This window comes from Amphibalanus amphitrite, unplaced genomic scaffold, assembly GCF_019059575.1.
Source record: "Amphibalanus amphitrite isolate SeventyFive unplaced genomic scaffold, NRLGWU_Aamphi_draft 001643F_arrow, whole genome shotgun sequence".
In the NCBI taxonomy this organism is placed as follows: Eukaryota; Metazoa; Arthropoda; class Thecostraca; order Balanomorpha; family Balanidae; genus Amphibalanus; species Amphibalanus amphitrite.
This window is the reverse complement of record NW_024883136.1, coordinates 111,038-136,034: the sequence shown is the minus strand read 5'-3', so window position 1 is coordinate 136,034 and position 24,997 is coordinate 111,038. Positions and strand designations below refer to the sequence as shown.

The 24,997-nt window shown below is 46.1% G+C and overlaps 1 protein-coding gene across 1 annotated transcript in view; it reads right to left on the bottom strand.

Annotated features, from left to right (window-relative positions):
• Nucleotides 1-1,655: 1,655 nt before the first annotated feature.
• Nucleotides 1,656-24,997, bottom strand: part of LOC122374343 (Ig-like and fibronectin type-III domain-containing protein 2) — a gene marked incomplete at its 3' end in the record, with an annotated part of 57,245 nt that continues 33,903 nt past the window's right edge. The window contains exons 4-10 of the mRNA XM_043353032.1: nucleotides 15,073-15,291; nucleotides 14,499-14,528; nucleotides 9,842-9,952; nucleotides 3,640-3,758; nucleotides 3,246-3,321; nucleotides 2,807-2,968; nucleotides 1,656-1,873 (exon numbers count right to left, since the gene is read on the bottom strand). Of these exons, the coding sequence (XP_043208967.1) occupies nucleotides 1,656-1,873; nucleotides 2,807-2,968; nucleotides 3,246-3,321; nucleotides 3,640-3,758; nucleotides 9,842-9,952; nucleotides 14,499-14,528; nucleotides 15,073-15,291 (935 nt within the window). The remainder of the gene's footprint in view (nucleotides 1,874-2,806; nucleotides 2,969-3,245; nucleotides 3,322-3,639; nucleotides 3,759-9,841; nucleotides 9,953-14,498; nucleotides 14,529-15,072; nucleotides 15,292-24,997) is intronic.

Here is a 24,997-nt window from a genome sequence, read left to right as displayed (position 1 = left end):
CCAACCTTGCTGCCTTGCTCGGCAGAGCCCAACGGGGCGCGGGTTAAGCATGAATAGACAGAATGCAGCACTCGAAATGCCGAGGTTATGGGTCATAATAATCTTTCGTTTGCCGTCTATAATATCGATATTTATAAATTGGATTAAGTCCAACGATGAGCCAATATATCACATAGAAATTACTGGATATGAAATATAGTTGTTCGGTATACTATATTGCATCTCAGCTTCAAAGAAAACAATGCATGCCGGGGGCTTCATGGCAGCATAAATTCTTCCTAGAATAATGTTATCCACAGCCTACAGATCAGCTTTCTGGTGCTCTTCAGCCCCAGAGCGCAATTTACCACAAGACTGGGTCTCAAAGCGACGCGGCGTGGTGGCCGCACCAGACCAAAAGGCGAAAATGACGCACCATAATGGATCTACGTTGCCCGAAGACATTCGCGGCGCACACAGGAAACATTCGCTATCATGGAGAGTGGGCGAGACAGGGAAAACGCTATTTATCTGATGATCGCAATGTTGTGGCGGAAATTAGTTCTACTAGGTTCTACCAGATTGGCTGTGTGAGGTAGACATTAGTTTAGTAATTACGGAGCGAGCGAAGCGAGCGTAGTCTTTCCTTAGATTAACGGAAATTTCTGAGTATGAGCGGCCGGCCGGCCGGCCGGCCGGCCGTGCGGACGCTTTTGCGAGGCTTATATCTCAGCAACCATTTGACCGATTTACACGGGGTAATTTTTGTAGGGTAGCTTCATTCCTTCTACCAAGTATTGGACTATTCCCGATGCATGTGGGTGACCCCTTATGCACGTGCCACGCGCAAAACGAAGAGGTGTCAGTTTTGTAATTGTTGCAATATCTCGGTAACTACTTGGCCGATTGCGCTGAAAGTTGGCATGTAGGTAGGCACCCACTAGGCACTGCATATCCATGTGCCAGAGTTGGGGTGCTGCTGCACGTGCGCACGTGCAGGGGTCGTTTCCAGATCTCGAGAACGGCTGGACCGAAAGCGCTCAAATTTGGTACACGGTTAGGGACCAGTTAGTAGAGTGCCGTGCACAAGTCAGTTGGGACCCATTCTGCACGTGCGCACGTGCAGGGTGCCGCTTCCAGATCTCGAGAACGGCTGGGCCGATTGTGCTCAAATTTGGCACATCGCTAGAGACCGGTTAGTAGGGTGCCGTGCACAAGTCAGTTGGAGGTACCCCCTCGAAATTTCGCACGTGCAAGGCTCACCCTCTCGCTCGCTCCGTTAGTCGCCCCAAAAGGCGCTATACTGGTGTTATAAACGGTTTTGCAAAAGGTGGAGATCCCTGGTTGGCATTTCTAATCACTTCTATTGGGGGGGAGGGGGTGGCATTCCACTACCAAACTATCCAGGCATCTGATAGTTCAAAAGATAAGCAAGATAATTTGGGGGGCGGCATAAAAAAATCATGGCATGAGTAGCTCCTTTATGAGGACATTTAAGTGATATGTGCGGCCAATCAAGTATCTCCCAACGTTCGGATGTCCTTCAAAAAAAAAAAAAAAAAAACTCGACTAATGCATAAATATACACAAACAGTCATAAACTTTACAAGAGGTAAAACACAACCAGAATCATCCCTTTCCGCCTAGCCACCTATCAACATGATAACATGACTCACATTATAAAGCTGCGTGTCCTGAGCCTGCGTCACTCCCAGTTCGGTCCCATTGACATCCAGTCCCAGCATGTTGCCGTCAAATCGCCTCAGGCGGGTCACGTTGACCGTAAAGAGGTCAGGGGGCGGGGCGTTCGTGCGACGCCGAGACCACGTGACCTGTAGCTCGGTGAGGGACTTGACGGAGACTTGAATATTCCGCGGCGCCGAGGGTAGAGTGTCTGCGGAGATAATCGTTGATGGTCATTACTGAACAGGTTTATGATTATCTCGTGGCTAAATGGCCATTGCATTTCTGTTTCCAAACTGATAGACATAATTTGACTGAGCTAATATGACTGAGGTAGATTTCGTTTTAGAGGTCAATGTTTTATCAGGAAAGTTTGCGGTTGTATGACAATCCAATTAGTTACCATGATCGATCAATTATTGCGTTTTAACATCGAAACCTATGAATGAACCCGCAAGGGCAAACAAGAATGAACTGGTAAGGCCATGTGTGTCTTTCACTTCTTATTTTACTTGTCTGCTTATCGCTCATTGCTGTTCATTTTCAAATACTAAACGAATAAAAACACATAAAATAATAACCCCCAGCCACTAATAGATCGGTAGATCGACAGTAGATTGACACCCCAGCAAGGAAGACTCAAAACAGAATTCATATTTCACCGGCCTATCGCCAGGTGCGGAGGGCACAATACACAGCTCCCGGAAGTCGGATCAATGGCCGACGGACGGGTCTGCACGCGATCACGTACTTTATTGAGAGGGCCCGGCAGGTAACAAACAGCTTCCCCAGAAAAATACCGGCAGCCGGCCGTGGTGCCAAATGAGCCATCGCGTGTCACGAACCGTGTGTGGGGAAATTGGAGAAGGCAAACAAAATATTGAAGGTGCAGTAAATTTGTGTTGTTTGTTAAATCGACCACAATACAAATACGACTTTTAAAAAAAAAACTAGTTTATATTTAACTAGCTTATGCTACATTAAGTTTACCTCTCATCTACTGGGAAATATTTAGGCTATTTAAAAATTCATTTGGTGTTTTACTGAAGACAAAAAAAAAAATCATCTAGACCTTGTAGCGGTCAACATGAAACGTTAGACTGCGGTGTGTGCAACTAAAGCACAATGTCAACCCCAAACTAACCTAGTCCCCGAGCAACGCAGTTAAGCATGATGCTGGAGAAGGCCACACAGCTGAAGTGATCCTTGATGCTGTCCCGCTGGGTGACGTACTGGCCACGGCAGATCCCACTACACATGGCCGGAACGCCCTGCTCCTCGCAGCACGGCATGTGGTTCCGGCCGTCTGAGGGTGGGAGGTCGGGTCGGGTCAGGTCGGGTCAGGTCGGGTCAGGTCGGGTCGGGTAAGGCTAGGTGGGTCAGATCAAGTAGCGTCAAGTAGGGTCAAATCAAGTAGGGTCAGGTGGAAAAATATTACGATTGATCTTCATGAAAGAAACTCAAGCTTCATGGCTAAAAACACTACATAAAAATACAAAGTGCCCCATAATATTTCTACATTATACAAGGATACGCAGCGATTTTGGAGGATGCGTTTTGGACGTTGCGACCTGCGGACTTACCGGCCATGCACTGAATGATGTGCGGAAAGTCGGCCTCACAGTCCGACTCCTCCGACTGGTTACCGTTGTGAAGACCCTGTGGAAGTAATATAGGTGAAACATTCAACTCCTCATAGCGGGTATAACGGGGCACTTTGATCCTAGAGTACGAATGCTAACATTTATAAAAAGTCGATGCTTCTACATAAATTGAGAAGTGAATGCAATACTTAGGAGACGGTCACACAAATTCCATGCAATGAAACTTAAGCCCAGCATGAAAATATCACATGAATATAAATTATTAAAAAATAAACTCCTTCAATACAATTTTGCACTACTCGTGTGTCGAGTCTGCCTACCAGCCAGCGCGATACCACGTCTGCTATTATTGGGAATTGAACCTGCGACTTACATATAAGTTGCAGAGTCCGATGCAGCTGTCCGAGACGTTATGCCGCTGGCAGCAGGAGGTGTAGTCGTACGATTCCCTCGAGTCTATGGCGCTGCTGGTAGCCGCTCCCAGCTCAGAAACTGTGGGGATGAGAACAAATAATTACAGCGTGAATTAAGTCATAAGTGGCAAGGGTGAGTTCGTTTGGGGTGAGGAACAATGGAAGAGTTTGGAGTAAAATAAAACCTGCTTATCCTGAAGCAAACAAAACCGAATATCCATCTATGGATCCGTAGCGAACAGCAAATCAATATTGTTAATGCAGGCAGTTGCGTCTTCTGCTTTCTGAGGTAGGATATCAATGACAGCTGGCATTGAAGTGCAAACATTCAGAGTTTTGGTGTGAGTTCAGCTAGAAAAAAAAACGCCCATACAGTTTAGATAGACGTCTAATACAGTTAGCAATGGCCAATGGCATTATCCCGGACAAGCAAACGGGGTAAAAAGTGACAGCAATACCTCCACGCAATCCCAGAGATAGGTGTGTTTCCGAGTCTGTTTTGTCCTGTTCTGGGTCGAGCCACGTCTGAATCAAATGAACAGTCGTCTTGGTAGCTAGCTAGTGCCTAAAAAGGTCAGTTTCATTAAAAGTTGCCAATATTATCTCTCGTTATTATTCATTACCCAACTGTGGAAATTGCTTGGTAACATTCCAGATATAGGTATTATATTCAATCACTGGTATCTTACGCTTCCCTGAGTCCAACGCTATTTTGCTTCCTTCCAAAATTAGCCATCCAATGCGGACGCAATAGGCCTTATTTTACTGCATAATCAATCTTACCGCACTACATCACACAAGTGTGTTAGCGCGCACTTATGACGTCATCGGTACAAATACGTGTTTGGGTCAAGATGTGGGCCACAATAATGCTTTTAGCGAGGCAGACGGTGCAAGTAAGCCACTGCCCCTCCGGCAACCAAAAGCTAACACTCGATTAAAACTCTTCCTCGTCAAACTCCTCTCTATTTTCTCCCTGGCTTTCAGCAAACTCCTTTGTTGTGTACCGGGTCACCCCCATCACACGCCACACACTACACAGTACAACCCACGGGACTCTCTGTCGCTGCCCGTTACCTCGCTCTCCGTGCTCCATGTTGACAGTTGCTTGTTTACCTTACCGGTCCGGTGTCGTCTACTGCGACTAATTACTGTGCTCTTTGCCCCGGGGCACTGCCGGGGCTGAAACTGGCCTCCATGTGGGAGTGGAGGGGTATGAGGGGATGGGGGTGACGGTGGTTGGGAGACGGCGGGCCAAAGGCAGGGATGGGATGGCAATGGGAAGGGGCAACGAGCTGGAGGCGGGGACATAGTGAGGGAGTCAGCGAGAGGCGGGGATAAGGCGGGAGGGGAGTGGTGGTAAGAGGGAACCAGAGACGGGGCAGGGCGTGAGGGCGGGAGCGATATCAGGGGAATATAGAGGAGAGAGGGAGGTCGAGCAGAGTGGAGCGAGACCACTGAACTCTATAATGTGGAATGCGCATCGGCCGCCAGATGGTGTCCAACGGTGCCGCCATGGTTGCGCAGACCAGGAAGCGGCCGCCGCCTGTGTTGGGGAATAGGGAATTCGGGACCTCGATTTACGTTTGCGGTCGCTGCATCCGTTACGTTTAAGCTATGTGGACACGGAACCCGGCATCTTACGCAGAATTGAGTGGAGAATAAGATGAAATCTAAAAACTTCTCAGATACAAGGAACTTATACGTTAAGCCCTTATAAGTCAATGGGGAAATATGAAAATTGCTATTTTGGCGCCGAGAATGATCTGAAAGTATCTCAAGCATATAAAATCATGATTTCATGCACTCCTTGCAAGGTTCTATGCTTCATATTTGCATTGTTGCCCTTGCGTGACGTCATTTGTGACGTCACAAGGGTCACAGTTTTTCTTCAATAACTCCCGATCAAATTGAGCTAGCGAGTCGGGAAAGCCACCAATGGACTCAGGAAGACCTGCCGAATCGAATGATATGCGACATGACCTCTTTCGACCATCTTCGTGACCTGGGGGTGCTGACCTGACCTTGACCTGAGGTCAACACCCTAAGTTGACCTGACCCGAACAAAAAGTATATCACTCGATGCGCCTGAGCTAGCTGAACACGATGATGCCAAAATCGCGGCTCTACGGCCATTTTTGGCGAAGTTATTTACCAAAAACCGAACCCGTGCCTTAGATCACTTGACCTGACCTCAGAGGTCACCGGTTGACCCGGGACCTTTACAGTGGGTTCCTACCAGTCACTCTGCATTATCCTTTGTCGCAAACGACCAATTTACCGCTTAATTCTAGTTTAATTAGCGGCGCATTAGCGAGGTGGGTTCAATCAACCCCTCGGCCGGGGCAAATGTAGGTCCGGCGAGTGAATTTGAGAAATTCTGAAGATACGATCGTGTTCCCCACTCAATTCTGCGTAAGATGCCGGGTTCCGTATCTACGTAACTTGAACGTAACGGATGCGGCGGCCGCAAACGTAAATCGAGGTCCCGAATTCCCTATTCCTCAACACAGGCGGCAGCCGTTTCTTGGTCTGCGCAATATGGCCGCCACCGTTAGACACTACGGCCAATAGGGTTCAAGCGGCATTGCTCCCCTGTGAGCGAGACAGAATGGGAGGGGGAGAAGGCGGCTCAGAGAATGAGGAAGGGAGCAACTCCGAGAGAGAGAGAGAGAGAGAGAGAGAGAGAGAGAGAGAGAGAGAGAGAGAGAGAGAGAGAGAGAGAGAGAGAGAGAAAGAGAGAGAGAGAGAAAGAGCAAGAGTGAGACACATACAGACAGACTGACAGACAGACAGACAGACAGACATGAAGAGAGAGAAATGGAGGGAGGGAGGGGAGAGAAAGCAGCTCAGAGAAAGAGGTGGAAGGAGGGAGGGAGAAGAGAGAGAGAGAGAGAGAGAGAGAGAGAGAGAGAGAGAGAGAGAGAGAGAGAGAGAGAGAGAGAGAGAGAGAGAGAGAGAGGAGTGGCGGAGGAAGTCGATGTCTGGACGCGACGGAAGCGGGGAGGGTGGCTGCCTGCCCTGTAGCCTCTGTTTATCAGATCAAGTTACCGGCAGCATCACTGAACTTCTCTCATAAGCAGCGCATCGACAGGGTGGTCTCACGACACGATGAATCTGCTCTAAATTTAGATCGATGGGTAGTGGAAGGGGAGTGTATCATAAATCTACAGGCTACAGCACAAGTTTTTATCAAATAAATATCCAAAACAAAACCATATAGCTGATGTGCATTACGGTGCGTTTTTTTTTTTTAGCACAGTTGCGTTTCCATTGTCAGGAACTCAATGTGCATAAAGGTAGTGATGAGTCCCGAAAGACTTCAAACTATACAAAACACTTGGAAATGGACCCGCTCACAATTAGCTGATGGCCATAAACGCTATGCAAATCCGATAAGTGGCAATGTGGCAAATAACCCTGACAGTGTATTGCGAACTGCAAACCTAACACAAGCTTCAACATGGCCTTGTTCAGGTGATAATGTCCAGGCAATACTGATGAGTGATAACTGCTAAACGATAGCCGGGTTCAAAAACAGGCATTGGAGGAGCATCAGAGTAGCTAAAAAAGGAGATGAAGATATGAAGATTGGGAAGGAGAGAGCCCGAAATCAGGTTATTTCATAAAACATAGTGGAAGGTGGCGGAGCGTGATCACGGATTTAATTAAAACTTTCATCGGAAAAGTTACGAAGACGCCTTTTTACTTACACAGGCAGCGATTTAATTGCTAATGGCGTGATATGTGGTGTAGAATAATACAATCCGTAGCAGCAAACTGATCAGATCTAGTTCCTCTTTCATAATGATCGGCAAATGCGTGGGCGAACTTTATGCAGCATGAGAGGATAAATCAATCTTAATGTGCCCTACGTTTCTCTCTCCGGTTTTATGTGGCCTAATAAATGATAATTCGACGTTATCGGTGATACTTAACTCTGACGTCTACTTTGTGATCGCTTTAAGGGCATGAATGATAACAAAGAAAGTCATTATAAATTTAAGATGTATTCATGCATGCGTAACATTTGTTCACATTTCCATTTTATCTGAGTCTTTGCCTTGCGTAGACGATATAGATATAATTCCAATCACCATGAATTTTTATTGTCAATGCTGAAGGTCTTCTAAAATGCCAAGTTGTTGCTTTGTAGGCTAAAATGCGTGTTGCGTAGATTTTTTTTTATAAATTTAGTACGAACCTTTTAATGGAGGGATTCACAAGGACAGAGGAAGCTAAGCGAAGGCTGTTGCGTTGGCCCTGCCCTCTACCCTCCTCATTTTCTTTCAAAACGTCGGCTTTGCTGTGAATTCCTGACTTATCATTTGTATCTCATAGCAATCCGCTGTCTCACCATGTGTTTGTTGTCGCCAGGGAGAGGACCCGACCGACATCCTCTTTCCGGCGCGAGTAGCTTAACCCGCGCCCTGATGGGGGGGGGCCATTTTGGCCCCCCCTGTGGTTTTTCTTAAATAGCGAGAAAACGGCGGCGCGCAGCGCCGCCAAATTTTGGGCACCTTACCGGGCATCAATTTGACACCTTCACACAAAATTTCAAGTCACAGGTCGCCTCAGGTCAGGAGTTATTGAGGTCAAACTGAGGTCATGTTCGAGCAAAAATGAGCAAAAAACATGACATCTTGAAACGCTCACCAATTCTACAGTTAACAAGCAATTTTAAAGTTCTTTGTGTGGTTGTGTAGAGAAAAGACGGCGCTACAAAACTGCTATCTCGGATTTTCGAAATTTTGGGATTTTGACCCCCAAAAATCAAAAAAATTGATTTTTTTAAGAAAAACTCAAAAAAATTCCAAAAAAATTTCGAATTTCAAAAAAAACCGGAATATATGTGATAGTCCCTGCGCTCTTCGATATACATACCAAATTTTAGATCGATACCTCTTTTTTTGGCCAAGTTATAGCGAAAAAACTGTTAAAAATTGATGACGTCAAATTTTTGAACTCAATTTTTAGCAATTCTAGACCTCGTAGCGCAAAACGGAGACCACTATTGAACTCCCCGTGACGAGCTGCATCGAATCGATACCCATTTTATGCAAAAATATCAACTCTGAAATTTGACCTAATTTGACCTGACCTTGACCTGACCTTGACCTGACCTTGACCAAAACGTGACCTAAGCTGGCCCTAAAGTCTGTCTGACCCACATAATCGCATTTGTCATGTAAAATGGACCATAAAACATGTATCACACGACACTTTCATATTGTGACCCCCCAGTGACCTGACCTCTGTGACCTGACCTGGTATCAGTGACCTCAAATAGCAAAATATGTGTTTGAAGAACATTTCTCCATCGATGATTTTCAATGAAATGCATTTTAATCGATTTTACAACGCATTTCTTGAAATGCCTGTAAACGGTGAAAATTCGACCTTTGACCTGACCTGTGACGTCATCGGTTTGACCGAGGTCAATGAAATTGGGTCACAAGGTAGTTCCCCGCTGGGGCTATCCAACACCGTTTACCGCTTGTCGCTATGTTGCGTGGTTCTCGAGATCTGAGGGGGGGCCAAAATGGCCCCCCCCCCCATCAGACCGCGTTGCTCGGCAGACCCCATCTGGGCGCGGGTTAACCGACAACCGCGAGTATCGGAACCCAATTAGCGAACGCGAGTTCGAAACCGAACCGAACCGAAAAAAAATAAGTATTCTTTAAGTTTATAACAGTGATAGCGCGGCCCCATTGATTGTATTACACAGATTGAGGTACGGACAACGGAGGAGTTTTATTTTCTTGTTTACATTTTTCCCGACCTCAATGAAACTTCTACTACTTTGGAACCGCACTAAGCAAGGTTCTTACATACCCAGGATAGCAATAAAATGAAATCAGTCAAGGAAAACTGGATAGATTGCGGAAAAAAAAAAACAAGGCAATCGGGCCGGTAACCTGTGACTGAGTTGGTGACGGTATCGTTAAAGCACATGTCTCTCACCGTTTAACTTACGGCTCTGTCCTGTGAGCACATGAATCTCACCTTTGACGTGAGCTGTCGTTGCTCAGTTCTTACAGTAAGCAGATGGCTTTCATGTGAGCTGCTGGTTCTCAACGTTGAATCTATATTTCTAGCCTGTAAGCATAAGGTTCTCACCTGTGAGCTGGTGTTTCTCACCGGTCAACTCATGGTTCTCACCTGTGAGCTGATGGTAAGAGCGCACCACCGGTGAGCTGTTGACCTCGCAGACGTACATTCCCGTATCGCTGACAGAGGCGTTTTGAATGGCCAGCACGAACACATCACCTCCTGGAGACATATCGCGAAAATCGTCAGATATATGGAGACATTTCACAAAAATCGTCAGATCTCGAGGCATATTCTAAACCGACAAGATCATGACCCTAGAATAACATTATACGATTTTCTCTATGCTTTTGTGAGAGCTTCTGCTCGCAGTTAAAAAAGTTCGGGTTACGGTTGTACGTTTAGATGCATCACTTTTGTTCTCTCCCGGCCATGTGTGTTAGTGCTATGATTAGATGGTTAAAATGTATAATGATATGACAAGAAGCATTTTCAAGGACTTTGTTACACGTAATACCAGATCCTGGTTTTTATTAGACATGACCAACACATAAGCAAGAAGAAACATCACGTCTACCATATTGGTTGCATGTCTTGGGAAATACGAATCTATTGCCTCGAAGCTTAATAGAAACTACCCGGCTCGGAATGAGAGGAAGCGAATCACATATCACATTCATCGCAAATAGGTATATCACAGGTAGTATAGCTAACAGTAGTAAAGTATAGATTGCTCAGCCCCAGCTATGCACTAATTGGAAGGAGCTAAATGTGTGCTTTGTGCAGCAGTGTGCCCACAGTAACTAATGTGAGATGTATATGTTACAGGGAGTATCAGAAATCAGTTAGTTTGCAAACTACCTAGGGAGTTTGCAAACTCCCTGAACGATCAGGTAGTTTGCAAACTCCCTAGGTAGTTTGCAAAGTACCTGGTCGAACAGGTAGTTTGCATACTCCCTAGGTAGTTTGCAAAGTCCCTAGTTAGTTTGCAAACTCCCTAGGGTTGTTGCAAACTACCTAGGTAAAATGCGGAAACGACGAAACAACAGCCATATACGAGTACATATGTAGATAAGAGACGCGATGAATTGGTTCAGAGCTCAGAATGAAGCTTGGCAGCAATGGTGCATAACGAGACAATGTGGTGTTTTGATGACGCTCTTTCGCAGCTTAGTGCTTACTATTTATTTTTGTCTTGCTCGCAAATATCACCTTACAGATTAATGTCTGCCTTTTTCTTGCAGTCGACAACATGTTACGTTGCCATCCACCTCCTTTCCTTGGACGTCAGCGGCCTCTCCTCCACTGGTCTGGCGTCCATCAGAAAGCGGATGACGTCGCTATGTTCGGCGTCTTCCACGACTCGAGTTATTGCCGCTCAACGCTTCCTCCAATTCCCGGAACCTCTGATCGAACAGTTCGCGAGACATCCCCACAGAACCACAGAGCAACCACAGAACAAAAATTGCGATCACTATGCTGCCTCTTCACACTCCGCTCAGCACTGATGACCCGCCTGCACTGAGCACCGTCCACCAGCCGTGACCCGACAGCGCCTTTCATCCGTATCCCACAGGCACAGACTGACCTGACCTGTCAAGCTCAGGGCAGTCGACTGCTGGCTACCAGGATCGGGTGGAAGGTTGACTGAAGATGACATCATTATTTATAACCCGCGCCCCGTAAGGGGGGGAGGGGGCGAAACGTCGCTATGTTCGTTTCGCCCCCCTGTCCTTTTCCGTCAATATCTCCTAAACGGCTGCAGATATCGCCACTTAACTTTCAGGAATTCTCTGGGCATCAATTTTACACATTGTGACCAAAATTATTCCCAGAGGCTATGATAGGTTGGCCACAAATGACGTTCAGAATGACGTAATGTTCTGCCATTCGACCGAAAAATAGCTTCGCGAGAAGAGCTGTCAGACCTACAGCTTTGAAGATGCAGAAAAAATGATGGAACATAAATGGTGTGAAATTGACAGGGCTACGAAACTGCTATATCGGATTTTTTTTTCAATTTTTGATTTTTGACCCAAAAAAAAATTAAAAATGACATTGGATATATTACCCCAAAAAATCAATGTCTTTGAGTTCCGAAAAAAAACTACCGTCTTCTACCTACATACCAAATTTCAGATGGATATCTCTTTTGGCCAAGTTACATCGAAAAAAAAACGCTCAAAAATGATGAAGTAAAATTTTCAAACTCAATTTTTGGGAATTCTATAACACGTAGGTCAAAACAAAGACCACCATTAGACTCACCGTGACGAGCTGAATCGACTCGATACCCATTTTATGCAAAAACATCAACTTTAAAATTTGACCTAATTTGACCTGACCTTGACCTGACCTTCACCAGAACGTAACCTAAGCTGGCCCCAAAGGCTGCCTGACCCACATATTCGCATTTGTCATGTAATATGGACCATAAAACATGTATCACTCGACACTTTCATATTGTGACCCCCAGTGACCTGACCTCTGCTCTGTGACCTGACCTGGTATCAGTGACCTCAGATAGCAAAGTATCCAAAAATTGAGTTTACAAATTTTATGTCATCATTTTTGAACAGTTTTTTCGCTATAACTTGGCAAAAAAAGAGGTATCGATCTGAAATTTGGTATGTAGATAGAAGACGGTAGGTATATACTATCATTTATATTCCGCTTTTTTTCCAAAATTAAAAAAAAGAACTTTTTAGATGTTTTGGGCAATGGATCCAAAAAATCACTTTTGTATTTTTGGGGGTCAAAAATCTAAAATTTCAAAAATATATGATAGCAGTTTTGTAGCCCTGTCGATTCCACACCTTTTATGTTTTTATCATTTTTCTGTATCTTCAAAGCTGTAGGCCTGACAGCTCTTCTCGCAAAGCTCTTTTTTGGTCGAAAATGGCACAACATGACGTCATTCTGACGTCATTTGTGGCCAACCTATCATAGCCTCTGGTAATATTTTTGGTCACAATGTGTAAAATTGATGCTCGAAGAAGTCCTGAAAGTTAAGTGGCGATATCTGCAGCCGTTTATGGAGATATTGACGGAAAAGGACAGGGGGGCGTTTCGGCCCCCCCCCTACGGGGCGCGGGTTAGAAATAAGGTTGTCATCTTTAGTCAACCCAACGCCCCGCTTCCACCCGATCCTGGTAGCCAGCAGTCGACTGCCCTGAGCTTGACAGGTCAAGTCAGTCTGTGCCTGTGGGATACGGATGAAAGGCGCTGTCGGGTCACGGCTGGTGGACGGTGCTCACTGCAGGCGGGTCATCAGTGCTGAGCGGAGTGTGAAGAGGCAGCATAGTGATCGCAATTTCTGTTCTGTGGTTGCTCTGTGGTTCTGTGGAGACTGGGGATGTCTCGCGAACTGTTCGATCAGAGGTTCCGGGAATGGGAGGAAGCGTTGAGCGGCAATAACTCGAGTCGTGGAAGACGCCGAACATAGCGACGTCATCCGCTTTCTGATGGACGCCAGACCGGTGGAGGAGAGGCCGCTGACGTCCAAGGAAAGGAGGTGGATGGCAACGTAACATGTTGTCGACTACAAGAAAAAAGGCAGACATTAATCTGTAAGGTGATATTTGCGAGCAAGACAATAATAAATAGTAAGCACTAAGCTGCGAAAGAGCGTCATCAAAACACCACATCGTCTCGTTACGCACCATTGCTGCCAAGCTTCATTCTGAGCTCTGAACCAATTCATCGCGTCTTATCTACATATGTACCCGTATATGGCTGTTGTTTCGTCGTTTTCGCATTTTACCTAGGTAGTTTGCAACAACCCTAGGGAGTTTGCAAACTAACTAGGGACTTTGCAAACTACCTAGGGAGTATGCAAACTACCTGTTCGACCAGGTACTTTGCAAACTACCTAGGGAGTATGCAAACTACCTGTTCGACCAGGTACTTTGCAAACTACCTAGGGAGTTTGCAAACTACCTGATCGTTCAGGGAGTTTGCAAACTCCCTAGGTAGTTTGTAAACTAACTGATTTCTCATACTCCCTGTAACATATATACATATCATATGTCTGTACGATGTTTCTGAGATTTCGTTCATAAGCAACATTTTACAGAAACACATTCTGGTAGTTACAGTTATGATGTCAGTCATTTTGTTCTCAAATCAAGTAGTCCTAAATAAAGCGCCACAAGTAAGAAAATATACAACAATTAGTTCACAGCCAATGGGCATGCAGAGTGAAAGAGCCGTCACCAGAAAAGCATACTGAAAAAGCAAATCAGCGTTTCACAAAACCTATCCTCTACAAACCTTTACACCAATATCAATTTGCGTGCCAAAACGTAATGAAAGAATCCCAGTCAGGGGCGGAGAATTGTCAAAATCCCAGGGGGTGCTTTTCTGCCACCTGGCGAATGGAAGCGTCAAATCCTTGCGTGGAATAGCACATTTGGGTACGTTTTCCCAGCAGCATCACTCTCATTGCGGCTTACACAAAGCAGTTTGTATCTTAGACGTAATTAAAACACCCCTGAAGCACTATAATATGGTGACTTTTGGGTTTCAGGGGGTGCTCGAGCACCCCCAAAACAACTAATTCTCCACCCCTGATCCCAGTGGCTATGCCATGCACATGAACAGCGACCTCTCTTTCATGAGATTCCAGCTAAATTATGGTGTTTCCACCTACCTAGAAGAAAATCAATACCTCGCTGAGAAACACCACCAAGTCGTGAAAATGAGCGCGTCACCAAATGATATATTTCTGTAGTTTAAGTTATTTACACAGAGCTGACGATAAACTTACCGTGTAGTGCATCGGAGCCTTTCCTCCTGGCTAGAAATGAAGCACAACGTTTGTAAGTGCGTGCTCATCTGGCTAATAATCAGCAAACACAAGCGCCTTACTCTGGGGTTAGGGCAAATACCTCATAAAGCGCATTAATACGGATGCAAAGCAAATATAAAAGGAAATTGCAAAAATACGACGTAAAAATGTTTGATTGGTTAAAATGCAAGCCTCAACGGTGCATGCAATCCCAGATTGCTACCATGCTCACCCCAAATGTTAAATTCTCTCTGAGAAAAACGATGGTAGTGGCTGTTGGAAGCGTTTGACGCAGCGGAACAAAACGTGATAACAGCGCACTGCGCCGGCATTTGAAGCAATTAGCGCCTACACGACATAAAATGAGCTCATGCATTCAAAACTCCGAACAACGTCAAACAGTGGCAACCAAATGTCAAACATGCCTATTTCTTTTATATGTATATAATCTTGACCTTACTTTAAGCCTTCACACGCACTCCACATCCTCAACTAGAATCATCCACCCAGAAGATGTCAAACAACCTCTCCATCAACCTCATCCCTTCCTCACCGATATCATGCAGCACCATGACCCTCGAGTCATTGGTGACGCGGTACGCTCCCGCCGTCAGGATCATCGTCTTTTCCTCGCCATTATGGTCCTCCACTTTCTTCCAGAGCAAGGTGTGGTTGCCCAAGTCGTTGACCACACAGGTGAGAAGGGCGTCACGGCCGGAGGTGACCGTTATCGGCTTCCGAACGCTCATTGAGAGGTCGGGCAGCGGCGACTCTGTGGGAGGGTCAGAGGTCGGGTCAGAGGTCAGGCCACAGGTTAGGTCAGAGGTCAGGTCATATGTCACGGGTCAGGGGTCAGGTCAGAGGTCAGACATGCAGCACGTCACTGGCCATGATACAGGGAAGATCACAAGCTAGGTCACAGGACAGAAAGCGAGGGTACACTTACAGGCTAGGCCACAGTTTAGGTTTCAAAGCAGGTGTAAGGTCAGATCACAGGTCAGGGTACATGACAAATAACTGGTCAAGTCACGGGTCAGGATACAAGCCTGGGCACAGGGCAGGTCACACTTAGGGACGGGTCATCCACCAAAACACAGGTCAGGTCACAGGTCAGGTCACATGGCAGATGGCAGATCATGGGTCATGTCAAGGAGCAGGGAACGGCTCAGGTCAAATTTCAAGTCATTTCACAAGTCATGTCACAGTCGGTATACATACCCAGTGGTCCAGGAAGCCTGGTATGTGTAAAATTCTTACTCTTTCACCATAGGCTAATGCTGAATATACGAGTATTATAAATTAAACAAATAATACAGAATTCAAGTCAAAGTTAGTTGATCTCAGAGTAACGTCAGATAATCTTCAAACAATAGCCGTTGTTCAGCGTTCATGGAAATTAGATTGGGAAGTCCCTCTGCAGTTTCGGTAGAAGCTGTCTGCTGTAAACGTGATTATCTTTGGCGCTAAGACCCATGTGAGCGCACTATTTTTGGCCTTATCTTGTTATGTAGTCCGATAAAGTGAGCGTTTGATGGTGGAAATGCGAGCGATTAATTTATTACCGCCATTAAACGCCCCATCCCACAAATCAGTATATTGACGATTCAATGGCAAATTCCATAAATGGATCTACGAACTTCTTCAATAACATTTTAGTTAAATATGCTTGGGAAGTTTTGAAAGCGAATTATTCAAAACGGTTAGTCACATACAACACCGTCACTTGGCCAGTAACCAAACCACCCTACCGAACGATATTGAGGGAGAATTGTACATACGTATGTGTGACGCTGAATATTAAATAATACGGAGCCAGAGCTGTAACAAAATGAATGTATTTTCATATGAGACTAGAGGGACAGCATTACGCGCAGCGTAAAGAGGGACAGCATTACGCGCAGCGTAATGAATCAATTTTCATTAAAATCGGCCCAGTAGCGGCCGAGTTATTGCCAGAATAAATTTGGCGTCTCCTCCTGGCCGGCGGTGCTCTGTTCCGGTATTCATTGCCAAAGGTCAGTGACCTGACGGCTCTGATTTCGCTCAGTTTGGCAAGCGAAGAAACTGAGCCTGTAGCACGTGCTCTCTGCTCGAAGCCGGCCGCGGCCCAAAATCCCGCAAAGATGCGCCCGCCATGTGCAAGCCACCGAGCGCACCTCTCGCAAAATTTAATACAACAAACAGATGCACGCGTCCGACTTGCGCCCAAAATTTCAACCCCGTAGCCCGCACCGTCGCCTCGCAACAGCCCGCCAAGCGTGACTGACGCGTTACATACATACATACGGACATTTTGATTTTTATATATGTAAACTAGGTGTCCAGCATTACGCGCAGCGTAATAAATCAAGTTTCAATAAAATCGGCCCAGTAGCGGCCGAGTTATGGCCAGAATAAATTTGGCGACTCCTCCTGGCCGGCGGTGCTCTGTTCCGGTATTCATTGCCAAAGGTCAGTGACCTTCCGGCTCTGATTTCACCCAGTTTTGCAGCGAAGAAACTGAGGATAATGCGCGTGCTCTCTGATCGGCGCCGGCCGCGGCCCAAAATCCCGCAAAGATGCGCCCGCCACGTGCAAACCGCCGAGCGCACCCCCACCAAAATTTAATACGACAAACAGATGCACGCGTCCGACTTACGTTAAAAATTTCACCCCCGTAGCCCGCACCGTTCCGTAGCAATAGCCCGCCAAGCGTGACTGACGCGTTACATACATACATACGGACATTTTGATTTTTATATATGTAAACTAGAGGGACAGCATTACGCGCAGCGTAAAGAGGGACAGCATTACGCGCAGCGTAATGAATCAACTTTCAATAAAATCGGCCCAGTAGCGGCCGAGATATGGCCAGAATAAATTTGGCGTCTCCTCCTGGCCGGCGGTGCCCTGTTCCGGTATTCATTGCCAAAGGTCAGTGACCTTCCGGCTCTGATTTCGCTCAGTTTTCGCAGCGAACAATCTGAGCCTAGAGCACGTGCTCTCTGCTCGGCGCCGGCCGCGGCCCAAAATGCTGCAAAGATGCGCCCGCCACGTGCACACCGCTGCACGCACCCCCTCCAAAATTTAATACAACAAACAGATGCACGCGTCCGACTTCAGTCGAAAATTTCACCCCCGTAGCCCGCACCGTTCCGGAGCAATAGCCCGCCAAGCGTGACTGACGCGTTACATACATACATACATACGGACATTTTGATTTTTATATATGTAAACTAGAGGGACAGCATTACGCGCAGCGTAAAGAGGGACAGCATTACGCGCAGCCTAATAAACCAATTTTCATTAAAATCGGTCCAGTAGCGGCCGAGTTATGGCCAGAATAAATTTGGCGTCTCCTCTTGGCCGGCGGTGCCCTGTTCCGGTATTCATTGCCAAAGGTCAGTGACCTTCCGGCTCTGATTTCGCTCAGTTTTCGCAGCGAACAATCTGAGCCTAAGGCGCGTGCCGTCTGCTCGAAACCGGCCGCGGCCCAAAATCCCGCAAAGATTCGCCCGCCACGTGCAAACCGCCGAACCCACCCCCACCAAAATTTAATACGACAAACAGATGCACGCCTCCGACTTACGTTCAAAATTTCACCCCCGTAGCCCGCACCGTTCTGGAGCAATAGCCCGCCAAGCGTGACTGACGCGTTACATACATACATACATACGGACATTTTGATTTTTATATATGTAAACTAGAGGGACAGCATTACGCGCAGCGTAAAGAGGGACAGCATTACGCGCAGCGTAATAAACCAAGTTTCATTGAAATCGGCCCAGTAGCGGCCGAATTATTGCCAGAATAAATTTGGCGTCTCCTCCTGGCCGGCGCGGCGGTGCTCTGTTCCGGTATTCATTGCCAAAGGTCAACGACCTCCGACTCTGTTTTCCCTCATTTTCGCAGCGAACAATCTGAGCCTAGGGCGCGTGCCGTCTGCTCGGCGCCGGCCGCGGCCCAAAATGCTGCAAAGATGCGCCCGCCACGTGCACACCGCTGCACGCACCCCCTCCAAAATTTAATACGACAAACAGATGCACGCGTCCGACTTACGGTAAAAATTTCACCCCCGTAGCCCGCACCGTTCCGGAGCAATAGCCCGCCAAGCGTGACTGACGCGTTACATACATACATACATACATACGTACAGACATCTTGATTTTTATATATGTAAACTTGAGGGACAGCATTACGCGCAGCGTAAAGAGGGACAGCATTACGCGCAGCGTAATAAGTCAATTTTCAATAAAATCGGCCTAGTAGCGGCCGAGTTATGGCCAGAATAAATTTGGCGTCTCCTCCTGGCCGGCGGTGCTCTGTTCCGGTATTCATTGCCAAAGGTCAGTGACCTGCCGGCTCTGATTTCCCTCATTTTCGCAGCGAACAATCTGAGCCTAGGGCGCGTGCCGTCTGCTCGGCGCCGGCCGCGGCCCAAAATGCTGCAAAGATGCGCCCGCCACGTGCAAACCACCGAACCCACCCCCACCAAAATTTAATACGACAAACAGATGCACGCGTCCGACTTACGTCGAAAATTTCACCCCCGTAGCCCGCACCGTTCCGGAGCAATAGCCCGCCAAGCGTGACTGACGCGTTACATACATACATACGTACAGACGTTTTGATTTTTATATATGTGAACTAGAGGGACAGCATTACGCGCGGCGTAATAAATCAAGTTTCAATAAAATCGGCCCAGTAGCGGCCGAGTTATTGCCAGAATAAATGTTGCGTCTCCTCTAAGCCGGCGGTGCTCTGTTCCGGTATTCATTGCCAAAGGTCAGTGACCTGCCGGCTCTGTTTTCCCTCATTTTCGCAGCGAACAATCTGAGCCTAAGGCGCGTGCTCTCTGATCGGCGACGGCCGCGGCCCAAAATCCCGCAAAGATGCGCCCACCACGTGCAAACCGGCGAGCGCACCCCCACCAAAATTTAATACAACAAACAGATGCACGCGTCCGACTCGGCGCGAAAATTTCACCCCCGTAGCCCGCACCGTTCCGGAGCAATAGCCCGCCAAGCGTGACTGACGCGTCACATACATACATACATACATACGGACATTTTGATTTTTATATATGTGAAATGGCAGATTACTTTAAAGGAAGGGTGCCACCTTCCGAAATTTTTGTTCTATGAATCTATTTTACTTATTTGAATTTTTAGACGTGGTTAGCGCGTCCACAATATACAAAAAACCGAAACATTGCATTTAATACATTGGCCAAAAAAAAGATCGTTGTTTATATCACCACTAAAGGTCGTTTGATGTGGCAGCTAGGACGGCTGGCATATCCTGTTGTCATGGCAACATATCATTCTGCCATTTGCATTGATGGCGCAACTGAGACAAAAAGATGAACAAATAAAAAGGAAGAAGATAACATGTTTGAACTAAAGGTTTCATCAAAAGAACATCAGAAAGAACATCAGAAAAGAACATCAAATAAGTCGAGTAAAGGTTTTTCCTTTACAATGCTTAAGAGATCTATGGAACCCTTCACCCTTCATGCAACTTACTAGAAAAACTTCCCAATTAAAATTTTAAAACTTAAGTGTATACCATAAAGAAAAAATATACCCTTTCAAAATGATAAAACATGCTTCAAAAGTATAACTTTTATACATACCTTTGCTGATTTCATGTTTTATAAAATACCCTTAACACGACGAGGAAATAGTGCTGAAGATTTTTGCCTGCCCGAATGCTGGCAGCAAAACTCGCAAATGATAACTTCACGTGCGGATTCAATGCTGACCGTCTCGAGCATAGGTAAGTGAAGCCGGTTTTTAGGTTCATGTGAGGCTAATCTTGTAAAAACTGCGTTGTGTCCAAAAGGTGGCACCCTTCCTTTAAAGCAGCTCACTAGCACATTACACAGAAAGGTCAGCCATGCTGCAAACGAGGCTGCATTTACCAGTATGGCGGGCCGAGCTGCTAAAGTCGTTCTGGTAATGTTACCTGTGCCTGGCTCATAGAATTGGCACTTGGTGTGAGAAATAAGACCCATTTAATCCGGCCTGCTGCGCCACCCATGACAGAAACTGAGGCTACAGGATGACGTTGAATTTATAATTTCCAAAATATCGGTATGAATTACAGAGGCTATTGGGATTTGTTTTGTAATAGAAAAACTATCAAAGCTAAAAAAACGGATGTTATCGGGACATGTGCACTGTGCAGCGTAAGTAAAATTCGGCTGACTAAAAATTGTCCATGTTATCAGAACAAATGTGTCCTTGTTTCTTCTGCTTTCTGAACCATCAACCAAGGCACACTAATTACCATTGAAACAAATAATAGGACAGCCAAAGGAAACCCGATTATCTCACACAACATTTCTAGTTGCTCCTGGCTATCCACCAACGAGAGAGAACCAGGGTCGTGTGTGGTGGACTCTCCCATTAGCAAAGGTCAGCGAAGATTGTCCTGAATTAACCCGATTTAGCTCTAATCTGACCAGGACGAGGGTATCACATTGGAGAACGGTACCACGTAGGTGTCACTGCCAGACACAAAACTGGGAAAACTTGTGAAATACATTGTGTGCAGGTCTGTATACTGGTCTGTACACTGCCGACTTGATCATTTATTCCACCATGTGCCTCCTCTTTTTTGTCTTTGGTTTGCTCTGATTATGACGTCTTTGCTACCATGAGATCGGAAGGACGCAGGCAGCAAATCTAGCTATAATAATCGTGTTCTCATTATTCTGCGCATGAGCAGGGATGCTGCAGCCCAAGCATTAATTAAAAGCTTCCGCAAATAAATATTCACTGAAAATGTGACGTAAAATTACTCGTCTCATAAATAGATTACCTTTGTCCCTTAGAGCGTAAATAAAACCAATTTCCGGTTCTAATTCATTTAAGTCCATCATAATTTAACAACCACCATAGCGTTACAGTGCGAAGTAGAATATAAGAGAGGGGAGGAGAGAGAGAGAGAGAGAGAGAGAGAGAGAGAGAGAGAGAGAGAGAGAGAGAGAGAGAGAGAGGAGAGAGGAGAGAGGAATGTCATTCAGTACCGCCCAAAGTGGATTTTAGCAGGGATCTTTCCAAGCATCCATCAGGCTCTTTCCCAATGAAATCATTGGAAACCCTGATCCAATTCTGCACTGGTGAAAGGCGGCCATCCGAGAAAAACAACAGAACTACGAATACATATCGTCTGTGTCACACAAGACATCGAATGTCAAATATGGCTCAGAATTCCAATAATCTAAAAGGCTTGTGGGAGCTTTATGGGAAATGAGCCGAAATGTTTATCAACATCTGCGCTCTGGTTTAACCAGGCTCTTTCGATCATCAATAAAAGCAGATTAATTTACATCCAAGTGCCGAAATATGTAATTGTAACTCGATTTACTTGGTTACATATCTGCCTCAGTGTTCAGGTAAATACCGTGCCAGGGGCGGAAGCGCAACTCCATATTTCTCCCGAGTTTCAAATAACCCTGGTGGTGTGGGTGAATTTGCATAAAATGATGCGGTCACATCTGAACTGCGAGCACGTGAGCACAATGCATGCGCGTATGCATTAAGATGAAGTACCGTCGCACATCGCTCGCTTACACCCACTCAACACGGTAAAACGGTAAAACATTTGCCTTGCGCGGCCTTCTCGTTCTCGTCTAGAGCTATACGGCGACCCTCCTTGATCTCGTTTCCGCTAACATAAACATAAAAACAAACCAGTATCGAAGTCGGTCCAATGGGTACCGCTGCACTCTGGCCGTCTGACCCTACTGGGCCTGAGGGTAAGGTTCACAGACATACTTCCTTGAATCCGGTTCAGGGCGGTCAGGGTAGCCGCAATTTTAGGCGTGTAGAAACAACATTTGACAATCGGAGAATGAATGTGTTCTGTGCTTGTAGTGGCTCACTTATGCGATGCTATATCGAAGAGTTGCGGTCCTATGATGGATAATCAGTAATCAATATGTAGCAATGCCGTGTTTCACTAGTTCATTGTTCATGGGAGGGAAAAATAAACAAACGAGAACCCTTACGTACACTATAATGCTAAGGAAAGTTACTATGCATTTCAGACCCTATGAGACCCTGTTTTTTGGCGATAATTTCTTTAATATTTATCCAATCGGCTTCAAATTTTCGCAAAGCACATTTCAGCTCAAGCGCCAATTTTTGTCAATATGGTCGTTTAACAAAATATCAAAATTTAGGGTACTTGTCGTTGCCTCGTAATGTTAAAATCAGCTCCGTAAATCCGTCAGTGGAGTAGAGGCTATCCGTGCGTAGGTGTGACGTCACAAACACGTGACCATTAAGCTCCGCCCTCCCGGCGGACGGGGCGGTGACCTTGGCCGGTCAGTCGGCTGCGTAGTGCGGGCGAGGCAGTAGCTGCCGCACCGGGGTGGATCGCATGGAACGTAGCTGCCGTGCAGTTGTCGTTGCAGCCGTAACCTAACCGAATGAGCAAAAATAGCACTCATAAGTAACGCACTAGCTGAAGCCCTCGCCTTTGCATTTACCTATAATTGCAAAGGCGTACCTACATCCTGTTCAGTTACAATCACCTTCTGTCCCGCCCGGCGCCCTGCACCACTTCAATCACGAATACAGTCGTCTCGCTGGAGCAATGCGCCAGGCAATCGGCCGTGCCCGCGACTCTTCATCCCACTTTGTTGCTTTCTGCGCCTTCTTCAGAAACATTTATTGACGGTGCAAAATATATAAATATTTTGGGATAATGCAGAGGCTTACGCATGATCTTATAGGTGATAGGGATGACCTGACCCAACCTGACGATGAGATAGGTGCAACTCTGGCTTAAATAAATGCTCGGAGCCCAAGAGTTCGTCTATCTAGTATCTTTCCTTTTACGGCCGGTTCTGGGGAGGCTAATAATTCATCCTACCCTGATTCTGATCATTCTGAATATCCTGAGCTGGCTCGACGTTTAGATACCAAAATAAGGAGAAGAGGACACCACTGCCCTCGAACTGGAAGGGATATTTTTGCTTTCGTCCCGAAACAACTTTGCCAACTCAATTTGTCTCAAGCATGCGGTCCCGCTGCGAACCCTCCGCGGTGCTGACGCCGACTGAAGCGCCATAGACCCAGCGCGGTCACGGCCAGTGGGCGGAGTCAAGTTGAGCACGGCGTAACGTGATTGGCCAGCGCTCCTATCCAATCCGGTGCAGCAGCGAGCGAGCCTCTATCCGGGTGAAAAATATGATTAACATTACGAGCCAACGAAAAGTGCTCTAAATATAGATATTTTGTTAAGAGACCATATTGACAAAAATTGGCGCTTGAGCTGAAATATATTATGTCAAAATTTCAAGCTAAATGGACAAAAAATGAAGAAATTATCGCCGAAAAACAGGGTCTCATGGGGTCTGAAATACATAGTAGTTTATCATTAATTAAAAACACTGAATAGATACATAACCATCTTCGCAGGGAAGTGGCAAGTCATTAACTGTACAAACTATTAAAAAAACATTCACCGTTTTGCTTTCAACATCATCCCATTCATGAGTGCTTCCATATCCGCATCGGAAATCATCGAGACTGGCCGACTTTCTCACTACTCAGGCACAAAAAACAGCCTGAAGGCCATCGTAGAAGTTAAGTCATAAACAAGTCACAGCGCGGTCAACGTCGATGACAGTCCAGATGGACCTGACTGACCCCAGTGACGATTATTTCGACTCATGTAGGTAAAGGCTGACAGTACCAGGCTGAAGAGCCCCGTGAGAAAGCTTTTAGGAGGCGGCGAGCGAGAACTGAGCCCTGGATAAACCGCGTCGAGAGCCGTGTCGGTTTTGGTAGGTCTCCAGCGGAGCCAGAGTGAGTGAGAGAAAAGAAAGGAGGAGAAGGCGAAATGATAAAATGAAACGGACACTATTTTTATTGCCAGGGTCGAGAGATGCTGCAATGGCACAGTTCTAAAACAAATTTCTTATGGCCTAAAAACTTTGAAACCATTACCTATCGGAGGGAGACAATGAATGATGCAAGATGTCGTAATATGAGGATTGAAAGTTCTACATATCTACAGTACCCTATAAGCCGTATCAGAAAACTGTTGGTAGGTAATCAGCATTGTTAGTGCTCGCAAACAGTTCAGGTGCAAAAGTTAAGTAGCTTTCTGCATTACAGGCATGCAGCCGCATGGCTGAGCAAATCTCAAATGAAATCTCATTACTTCAAATGTCAGGCATGGGATTTAGAGTAACCTGGTAGCGTAAGAGGATTTTTCCTATAGGCATTTGAAACGTAAATAACTAAAATAGGTGTATAAAGCTAGCTGCTGTTCGTAATTTTGGTTGCAAATTGTTTACGCTGAAACAGTATAATTAAAAATTGTAAACCGAACGTCTGCATACACATCGCACACAATATGTTTGCGTAGTGTTTACTCATGTATACAACTAACAACCAACTTCTCCTTCTTCTCCTGGCTTCTCCCAGCTGCGCCCATTAATTCTGTCCATCCCGCCCCCGCAGTACGCTGATGCCGAC